Below are 10,708 nucleotides of genomic sequence, written 5' to 3' on the forward strand. Positions count from 1 at the left end.
GTATCCCTCAAAACACTTTTTTTGCTTGCATGCTTTCAACATAACTGCATTCATTAACTTACCACATAAATCCCACCATGTTGGCCATCATGAATTTTGTTATGTCGAACTATTGGACAACTGTTTGTCCTAATCTGTATTCCTGCTAATGCATTCCCTGTTTAAAACCAAAAGTCACAATGTCAAGTCCTAGAGTCTAGTGGGACACAGTAAGAATTTTACATCAGAATAGCATAAAAATTTTTTGTTTTAGAATTTTAATAAGTATTACCAATCACACTAAGGGAACTAGAGGGTAAAGAGATGCAGAGAGGCTGGAGTGCAGACTCTGGAGCCAAGGTGCACAGTACTGAACGCGAGGATTTCTACTTCTTTTTTCTTTTTGTATTTTAGGGACGGGTCTACAGGGTGTTCAGAGTCTCACTACTAGATTGGACTCATAGTGATCCGCCTGTTTCCAGCCTCCCAAGAGCTGGGATTACAGGCGCATAACCACGCCCAGTCTCAACTGCCATCTCAGTGCGCCCGGGGGGCGGGGCTGGCCTGGCAGGCCCAGGGATCGAACCCCCGGCCCTGCATCTGCTTAAGCAGGTGTGTTAATTCACTGAACTATTTGGCTGGCCCTTCTCTCTACTTATTTTGTAGGTGACTACGAGTAAGGTAACCTAACCTCTCTGTGTCTATGTTCTGATCAGCAAGTGTGCATATTTAATAATATACCTCACAGAATTACTGTGAATATTATGACTAGATTCAGAGAAGGTGCTCACAATAATGCCTGGGCACTTACTGAGCAGGTAAGTTAGCAGAACAGAAATCTTAGAAACATGTTCATTTTTAACAGATACCTAATAAATGCTACATTAATGTTTCTAAAGTTTTCAGTGAATATTTTCTTTTTCTAGTTCAAAGTATATTGACCTACAAGAGAATTTATTAATTGTTAAGTAATGGCGTATATCCAAGGAAGCTTCAAATCAATAATCCTCAAGACTAGGTTTTTTTTTTTTTTTGGTCATACTGGGGATTGAACTCAGGACCTTGTGTCTTATTTGTATTCTTCCCTGCCTGGTCTGCCATTAAGCCTGGTGAGTACTTTGTTAAGTAAATATGTTTCACAGAATAGTCTTCACTGAGAACATAAAGAAATCATATCAGTTTTTTCACTTAGATGGTTGCTAGTATGTACCAAGAAGACAGGTAATCTCGTAGAATAAAACAATATGCTTACCATAAATGTCATTTCCTTCAATAAGGCCTCGTCCATCACCAAAGATGTAAACTCCTCCTTGATTTCCATTAAATATAGAATTCCCCCTACAATTATGTGAAACAGTACAATAAAAGAAGCATCTATGCAATGAAGCTTGTTCTAGACACCTGTAAGACCATTTAGCATGGGACAAATTATCTTCCACAGGCTAAGTTCATTAAATAATCTGCAAAATGAGGCACCTTTGACTACATGATTCCTAATTTCTCTTTTAGTTCTAATACCTAAAGCTTTGGAAGAGTCATCAATTGAGGCCAAAGTCATTTCCTTTCTTCTTCTTCTTCTGTTTTAGACGGTGCTTTAGACAGAACTCAGGGCCATGCAAATGGCTGGCAAGTACTATAGCCCTGAGCTATGTATGTCCTTCCTTCCAGAATAGCATTCTTAAATTTCCCTTAAAATATTCAAAAAAAAATTTTTTTTTTTTTTTGCTGATTGAGATGGAAATCAATTTTAACAACAATAATCCCTTGTTCTTGATTAAAATGTAACACAACTGCCAGGTGTGGTGGCATACATCTGTAATCCCAGCACTTGGGAGCTCGCTGAGGCAGAAGGAATGGTGTAAGTTCAAGGCCAGTCCAAAATATATATAGCAAGTCCCTGTCTCAAAGAGTAGCAGAGCTCGATAATGTGCTACCATCTTGGCAAAGGCCTCTTATACTATGCTTGCTTGCCTTTTACTCTGAACAGAAGAGATGGTAGGAACCACGAGAGAAAGTGACAACTTGGAGTTCCAATTTTGTAATGCACAAGAATTGTTTTTTTTTTGGTACTGGGAATCAAACTCAGCACCCTGCACTTGCCAGGCAGATACTTGTGCACTGAGCTATATCCCCAGCCCCTAACCAAGAATCTTTGAGATAGTTTGCTGTTTTTCTACTTGCTGACTCAGAAAAGAAGGAAAAGACAAAGTCACTCTGGGGAAGCCAGCCCACTTTAGGCATTTATAACAGTTTGGTCTGGGTGTGATGGCACATGCCTGTAGTCCTAGCACTCAGGAGGCTGAGGCATGAGGACTGCTTTGGGTTCAAGCCTAGGTTAAACTGCACAGTAAGACACTGCCTCAAAAACAAAAACAAAAACAAAAACACCCAAATCAAACCAAACCAAAAATCAAAACCAAAACCCCTTAAGATCAGTATATTTACTTTCTTTGTCCTTTTTTATTTTTGTGTACTGGGCAATGAACCCAGGGCTTTCACACTTTGTTATATTCCTAGCCCATTTTTATCTGCTGAGACAGGGCCTTACTAAGTTGCCCAGGTGGGATTCAAATTTTTAATCATCCTGCCTTACTCAGCTTCCCAGAAAGCAGAGGCAGGAGAATCTCCATAAGTTCAAGGGCCAGCCTGGGCTGTATAGTGAATGTAAGGCCAGCCTGAAATACACAGTGAGACCCTGTCTCAAAAAATCAAACCAAAACAAAAAAAGCAAAAAGCAATTTCTATCCATAATTGTGTACAAATACCTTATTGTTGGGTCACTATTTGAGGTAATCCATACACCTGCAAAGTTGTTTGCATAGATTTTATTCTCTATGAATTGTCCTCTTCCTTTTTCATGGACATATATTCCTCCAGTCTGCCCATGGTGAATTTCACATCGGACCACTGTGGGGTTAGCATAAGCTTTGACTTCAAAGCCTGCTATCCTGTTTCTGTGTATGTTGCAACTTTCAAAGTAACCCTGAAAAATTCAGAAATCAAAGCTGTAGGTAAAGGCTATTTTGCAAAAAGAAATTCCACTTGCAAAAGTTTTTAATGCAAAGCTCAAAATTACGTATCAGAAAAGTTCAAGAGTGAATAAATATACATGTCAAATAATAAATATGGAAAGAAACTCCAATTACAAAATCTAGTCTGAGTACAAAAGCAATAAAGAAAAACAGGAAAATAGCTATTCAATAAATACAAATATCATTACTTTATGAACACAGATACACACACGCACTCCTATGTCTACCTTCAACAAAAGGCTTAAGGCATTAAAATAAATAAACCTTGTGTTATGGTTTGTACACTGTGTCCACCTGAGAACTATGAAGTTTTGAAGTTTAACTTGGGGGCCAGGGAGATGGCTCAGTGGAATAAGCGCTTCCCTGGCAAGTGCAAGGGTCCTTGAGTTCAATCCCTGGTTCCGCCAAAAAAAAAAAAAAAAAAAAAAAGCAGCTTAACTTAGTGACTCAGCAGGGACCCGGGTCCTCGCTTTGTCAACATCCTGGGCCTGTTGAGGAGGACACGGAGATGGCGTGGGCAGACAGCCTGCATACAATGTAAGGGATGAAAAGAGGCCTGCTTTCTCCTCTTTTGCTGTCTACTACCACCTTGAGCTGTTGTCCCTGTGCCATATCACCCTGCCTTGGAGCCAGTTGATTCTGGATTAAAACCACCACAAACTGTGAGCTAAATAAACCTTTCTTCCCCTAATTTTACACGTTGGGTATTTTGTCTCAGCAACGACAGAAAAGTAACCAAGACACACTGATTGCCCTACAGATGTCCCAGCAAAACATGCTGGACTATACTGTTCAGGGGCACGGTGCTTGTCAAGTGTCTCCGTTAATTACTGGAGGTCTCAGTTCATTCTTGGGTGGCTCCAAGGCAGAGTGGCACGTGGCAGAAGCAGCTGTTCATGGCGGTGGAAAACAGCAAAGAGCTGTCTTTGGGAGGAGCGAAAAGCTGTGGTGGCAGCAGCAGCAGGGGAGGCGCAGAGCGAGCCTCTCTTTCCTTCTACTGCGCTCAGGCTGTCTGCCCCAGGGCAGGCGTAGCGTTTACACCCATAATCCCAGCATTGGATCATGAATTGATCACAAACTCTAGAAGTCCGCCCCATGACTCTATGAGGCTTCAGGGGGACAACTAGACACAAACCATAATATCAAGTATGCACAAGGCTCTGGCTTTCATCCCCAACACCACAAAGAACAAACTAAAAGAAAAATACATACAATGAAAACAACAAAAGACAGGGTGGAAACTTAATGGGATGTCTGGGAGGTAATTTGGGTTAGGGAAGGCCTCAGAGCTAAGCCCCCATGACTGAGTGAGTACAGGCGGTTTATCAGAGAGAAAGACACACAGCAGACATCCAGGCGCCCTGCTGATTCAGCAGGGTGCACAGGGCGCGGCTCCTAGATGCTCGGGCCCTGGCCAGTATCGGGAGTGAAAATAAACCTCCTTTCCTCGTAACTTACCCATCTTGAGAAGCAGTGTTACCAGCAACAGAAGGCACACTAATATACACAGTGTAAATGGGCCACAGGAAAGGAAGTGCCTCCACCATTGTAATCTTTTCATAAAAATAACAGGCACAAATGTATATCTGAAGAAAGGAAACAACTTCATCTAAAACTTACACTCCCAGGGGCTGACGGCGATGTGTGCAGCTTAGCATGTGAGAGGCCCTACACCTGACTTCCAGAAGCTCCACAAAAGTAACAGCAAACACAAAACATGAAATCAAGCTTAAGTTTCCATCTACGGAAGATGATCCCAGTGAGGGGAGGTGAATGACAGAGAGGACAGGTGGTTACCAGTACAGTGACACAGGAAATCTATCATCTGTCACAGGGTAAGCTCAAAATTTGGAATAAGTGTTTTAAAAATCTTATAGCAGTTTGGTACTATTAGTCACATTTTTCACAACACTGCAAAAGATTAAATAAACAGAAGATAACTAGGGAAATATAAACACTGACAGCAAAATGGATGATGCCAAGCAATTATTCCTTTTTAAAATTGTTTTTTTATTTTTATTTATTTTTTATGGAACCGGGGATTGAACTCAGGCCCTTGCGCTTGCCAGGGAAGCGCTTATTCCACTGAGCCATCTCCCCGGCCCCCATAAAATTGTTTTAAAGAGTAGAAATAAGAATTAAAACAGGAAAAATCACAAGTGATACAGAATTTCACTTAACAAAGTAATATGAATTTCACAGTATTTCTTGTAATAAAGTGTTGTCTTCCAACCAATTATTCAGATTACCAGATATGTGCATATAAAAACGGAAGAAAAAAAAGAAAGAAATGTATTATTCCTAATCATTCATTTATTGTAGCACTGGGAGTTGAATCTGGGGGGAGGAGGTGTGGCTGTACCACTGAGCCCCCCCAGGCCTTTTAAATTTTGAGACAGACAGGGTCTATGTTGCTCAGCTAGCCTGAAACTTACAATCCTCTCATTTCAGCCTCCCAAGAACCTGGGATTAGTCATGTGCTACTGTGCTCATCTTAAAAAAATGCTGTCATTTCTATAATCCCAAATCTGTAAAATATAAACCAAGGGATGTATGTGTGAGAAGGAGTAAATTTGTTGAACTTTAGTAAGTGACCATTACCACAGATTCTTAAAAAACAAGGCATTTGTGCTCAGGATAAGATTAGCTTTGTATCTCAAATGATTTGTGAATGACACAGTATGCATAAATGTGAGTGATATACCTAAAATGGACATAATTCTGGGGTACGACTTAAGACAACATAGCCATTAGTATAACAGCACACAGTTGCATTACAAGCAAGAGTTCTGTGCCGATAGCCAATTTTGGTCTAAGCAGAGCTCCAAGACTTAGGAGGGCTCCATACTATCCTGCTCTGATCCCCACACTCCTCCAATTGATGGAGAAAGTGCTATCTTATGGAAGATTCTAACTAGAGAGAGGGGCTGGGGAGATGGCTCAGTGGAATAAGTACTTCCCTGGCAAGCACAAAGGCCTGAGTTCAATCCCCGGTTCTGCAAAAAAAAAAAAAAAAAAAAAAAAAAGATTCTAACTAGAGAGAGAAAGCAGGCATTTTTCCACTTTGCTTTCTTATTTACAGGTGTAAGCTACACAGCCTGAGTTGTAGGTGAAATGAAATCTTTGGCTGAATATAAGGAGTTAAGTTTCTTGTCTGAAACTACAATATTTACTTAAGTCTAAACAGCACTTGATAAAGAGATAGTCTACATGGTCTAGTTGAGACATGAATTAGGATTCCAGTTACAAGCAATGACAAACATTTTCTTTGCCACTATATCTATGTATCTATATCTATCCAGTGTTCCTAAATCGTTTAATTAATGGTACTGCATAATGGCAACAAAAGCTCACCATAACCCTATTTGCCATCATATTAATTATTGTGTGCTCTCCCATCTTTTTATTTTATTTTATTTTAATTTTATTTATTTATGTGTGTGTGTGGCCAGCTCAGCCCACCAGGGGGCGGGGCTGGCTGGCATGTGGTGCTGGGGGATTGAACCTAGGTCTCTGTGCTTTGCTAAGCTTGTTCTAAGTAGGTGCTTTAGACCACTGAGCCATCTCACCAGTCCCAACTCTCCCATCTAATTGCCTAAAAAAAAAAAAAAATTGTTCTCAACTTTTTAAAAACTGAGCTAGCCCAAAAAAACCAAAAAACAAACAAACAAAAAACTGATTTCCTCCACAAAAACACTGCCAGTGTTGGACTAGACAGTAAAATCAACAGTATCTGATAATACTTTTTTTTTTTGATAATACTATTTAAAATAGCCCTACAGGGCTGGTGAGATGGCTCAGTGGTCTAAAGCACCTACTTAGAACAAACTAAGCTAAGCAAAAGGACAGCGACCGCAGTTCAATCCCCAGCACCACATGCCAGCCAGCCCGCCCCCTGGTGGGCTGAGCTGGCCACACACACACACACACACACACACACACACACACACTAAAATAAATAAATAAATTAAAAAAAAAAAATAAAATAGCCCTACAAGCTCAAACTGTCATTTCTGGAAAACTATAAAACTAATTATCATCTCTTAATTGCTGCATAACAGTTTTAGAAATGACATTTTCACAGTATCTCCTACGACAGTTAAGATAGTTTATTTTTATTTTATTATTATTTTTTTGGTGGAACCAGATATTGAACTCAGGCCCTTGCGCTTGCCAGGGAAGCACTTAGTCTACTGAGCCATCTCCCCGGTCCCCAGCTCAGATAGTTTAAATAGAAGTCAAACTAATAATGAAACACATTTCTAAAAAAGAGTTTTATAGACAACTTATATTAAATTTATTTATGGTACTTATAAAAAATGTCCATTTTTGGATTCTTGGAAATTCTAACTAAGCGGGGGTGGGGTGGGGGGGTGGGGGGGGAAGAGTCCTGACTCAAATAAAAAGGGTTAGGGATGTAGTTCAGAGCAAAGTCCCTGATTTTTTGTTTTGTTTTGACACAGGGTCCTGCTATGTAGTCCAGGCTGGTCTCAAACTCTGAAACCTGGTAATCACCTGCCTCAGCCTCCTAAGTATGGGATTACATTTGCATGCCACCATGTCTGGCTGTGGCTCTGACTTTAATCCCCTGTACCTCCAGCATCAAAGAAATAAAATAAAAACAAACAATAAAACTAGAAGTGTTAAAAAAAAAAAAAAAAGGAAATAGTAATTTTAATTTTAAAAATGCCAGGTTTAGCTGGGTATGGTGGCACATACCTGTAAATTCTAAACACTTGGGAGGCTGAAGCAGGAAGATCACCTCAAGTTTGAGGTCAATCTGAATTACATAGTGAGACCCTGCCTCAAAAAAAAAAACCAAGGAGCCAGGGAGATGGCTCAGTGGAATAAGCGCTTCCCTGGCAAGCGCAAAGGCCTGAGTTCAATCCCCGGTTCTGCCAAAAACCCCCTCCAAAAAACCAAAAACCTCACTCTCCAACAAAAACAGACAGACAAATACCCCCTCCCCCAAAGCCAGGTTTGATGGCACATGCTTACAACTCCCAACTACCCAGCAGGGTGAGGCAGGAAGATTGCAACTTAACAAGACCCTATTCCAAAAAATAAAACTAAAAAGGGCCGCTGTACAGCTCAGTGGCAGAGTGCTTGCCTCGCAGGCCCTGGTTCAATCTCCAGTAAAGCAAAATGGAAGGGCACGTGTCTGTGCGAAGTTTAGCTTCTGGGTGATTTTTATGTGTATTAACATTTCAGAACTAACCACTAGACTTGACCTCACTCCCCTCAATTTGCTAAGGCCTCTATCATCACTAGATTCACCTGGATATAATGTTTGATATATGAATTCATAAAATGAATATTACATACCAATTTTAAAATGTTTAACTTGGTTTTACAACTATCATTTTCAATTATCATTTCATGATGAGAAAATAATGCTAAAACATACTTGAAATTCAAATGTAGAAGTCAGTTTTTCTACTAGGAATAAATGTTCTTACCATGCCATGATCAAATGTGAACACACCGACATCACGTCCGTGATGAATATGATTCCGTCTAATAATTGGGTTTCCATGATTTTTAACCCAAATACCGGCTAAAGCATTATTGGAAATTTCATTATCTTCATATATTCCCTATAACAACAAGAAACAAACATTAGTGAAGTTTTTAAAAGAATTAAGAAAGAAAAAACCACAAATTAAACAATACCTGTGCATGATCTGTTATATAAAGCCCAACATTTTCACAGTCACTGATGTTACAGTGCTTGATGGTGGGACACGCTCCTTGACCACTAACACATACTGCAGAACCAACTGTAAGAAAAATTATTTTTTAATTAAAAAATCCTATTGCGCGACAATATGATGACTTGGTTTTATAAAAGACAAAGCAACCACTAACCTGTACATGTACTTCGGATGATACAGTGATCGATAATAGGGCTACAATTTACTGTAATCTCTAAGCAGTGGTGTGCATTGTGGTGCTGAGCAGATTTGTCATCAGGGTTAAACTGAAAAACAAATTTTATTTGAAATAAAAAAAGCGTGTCTTAATGATTTCAACATTCAGATTTTAAATCTTAAAAGTTCTCACCCTTATTGTCATATATCCAACATAAGCATCTTCAGAGCCTTCCATAAAAACAAAGGTTGAGTCTCTAGTGTTCTCAATTATAACTTTGTCTGCTACTTTCCCAGGCGCTGTGAAGAAGATATTTTAAGGCAAATTACCGTTACTTCATTGCAACAGACAGGTACTTTTATGGAGAGGAAACTTGTTAAAAACACCAGTATTAGTCAGTAGGACGAATCCACTTTATCACTTAACTATGTTTCATCAGCTTTTGCAATAAGCAGTCAAATTTAGTGGCGATACTATCTGATTATCACTGTATTCAAATATATGTGTAGTAATATAATTCAATATGAATACTATTAATATTAAAGACACGAGCCCATTAGAAATAGTTTCCTCTTTTTGTGGTTCTGGGGACTGAATTCAGGGCCTTGTGCATGCCAGGCAAATACTCTGCCACTGAGCTACATCCCTAGCCCTAAAAAATGGTTTCTTTAGAAACAAAATTACCACCAGTAGCAGCACTGAAAAGTGGCTCCAGGAGAGAAGCAAAGAAGAGACAACTTTATTTAAACTTATTTCCAGTAGTGACACTTATTTTGAAAGTAATGAAACCAGTGGGCATAATGTTCCTATATTCTCTGCCTCTCTTCCTTTTTGTAGTGCTGGGGGTCAACTCCAGGGCCTCCTGCACCAGGTGAGGGCTCTGCACCAGAGCCCCTCCCCCGCAGGATGGAGGTAAAGGACACTGAGAGACAGTAAGTACTAATTTCACTAGCAAACAGGAAGTGCTATTAGCTATCTTAAAATGGCCTTTGCTCTATATCCTCAAGAAACCAGAGACAGCACAAATCTTTCAATAATTCATTAATGTTCAATAAGTTCACTGTATTTATTTTTAGAAATTTAATGATGAAAATCTTTCACAGTACAGAAAATATTTAAAAATTACATTTCAGTTCCTTTAAAAACACAATAATAAATTATTAGCATCCTTATTTTCAACCAATATTTTTTCTTTAATAAAAAAACTACAGGCATTAGGAAAAAATATTAATATCAAGAAATATACATCAACATTTCTGAAGTCTTTTATGTTTTTACTTCAGAAAGTTTGAAATATCTTCATCCCTATTCTTTCTTTTCTTTCCTTTTTTTGAGACAGGGTCTTACTACATAGCTCAAACTGGCCTCAAACTAACTGTGATCCTCCTGCCTCAGTCTCCTAAACGCTGGGATTACAGGTGTGTGCTACCATGCCTGGTTCCTATTCTTTATCATTAAAGTATTAACAAAGTTCAATTAAGTTGCATTTTAATCTTTTTTTTGGAGGGACCAGGAATCGAACTCAGGACTTTATGCTTGCCAGGCAGGCATTTATGCTGCTAAGCTATAACACCAGCACCCTTAAGTCACATTTTTAAAAACCCGATGTGTAATTAAGCAATATGAATGTTAAACTTCTAATGACGGTGCATTTTAAAATACCTGCACCAATCATGGTGATTGGAGATTCGATATATATCCATTCATCAGTATATATTCCAGAATGAACAAAGATAAGTCCATCAAAATGAGCTTCTTGTACCCCACCAAGGGCATCTTCAATAGTATCATAATACTAAAAAAAGAATTAAAGTGTTAGTATAGAA

At 39.1% G+C, this 10,708-nt stretch overlaps 1 protein-coding gene across 2 annotated transcripts in view; it reads right to left on the reverse strand.

The window, feature by feature from the left end:
* Fbxo11 (F-box protein 11) overlaps nucleotides 1-10,708 on the reverse strand; it is a 26,166-nt gene that overhangs the window by 10,934 nt on the left and 4,524 nt on the right. For both annotated transcript variants that reach the window (XM_004627685.2, XM_004627684.3), the window contains exons 6-13: nucleotides 10,545-10,677; nucleotides 9,075-9,181; nucleotides 8,880-8,991; nucleotides 8,685-8,791; nucleotides 8,471-8,608; nucleotides 2,745-2,962; nucleotides 1,232-1,317; nucleotides 63-157 (exon numbers count right to left, since the gene is read on the reverse strand). In XM_004627685.2, the coding sequence (XP_004627742.1) occupies nucleotides 63-157; nucleotides 1,232-1,317; nucleotides 2,745-2,962; nucleotides 8,471-8,608; nucleotides 8,685-8,791; nucleotides 8,880-8,991; nucleotides 9,075-9,181; nucleotides 10,545-10,677 (996 nt within the window). The remainder of the gene's footprint in view (nucleotides 1-62; nucleotides 158-1,231; nucleotides 1,318-2,744; nucleotides 2,963-8,470; nucleotides 8,609-8,684; nucleotides 8,792-8,879; nucleotides 8,992-9,074; nucleotides 9,182-10,544; nucleotides 10,678-10,708) is intronic.

The sequence above is a fragment of the Octodon degus genome, unplaced genomic scaffold (assembly GCF_000260255.1).
Source record: "Octodon degus isolate 3935 unplaced genomic scaffold, OctDeg1.0 scaffold00020, whole genome shotgun sequence".
NCBI classification, from domain to species: domain Eukaryota; kingdom Metazoa; phylum Chordata; class Mammalia; order Rodentia; family Octodontidae; genus Octodon; species Octodon degus.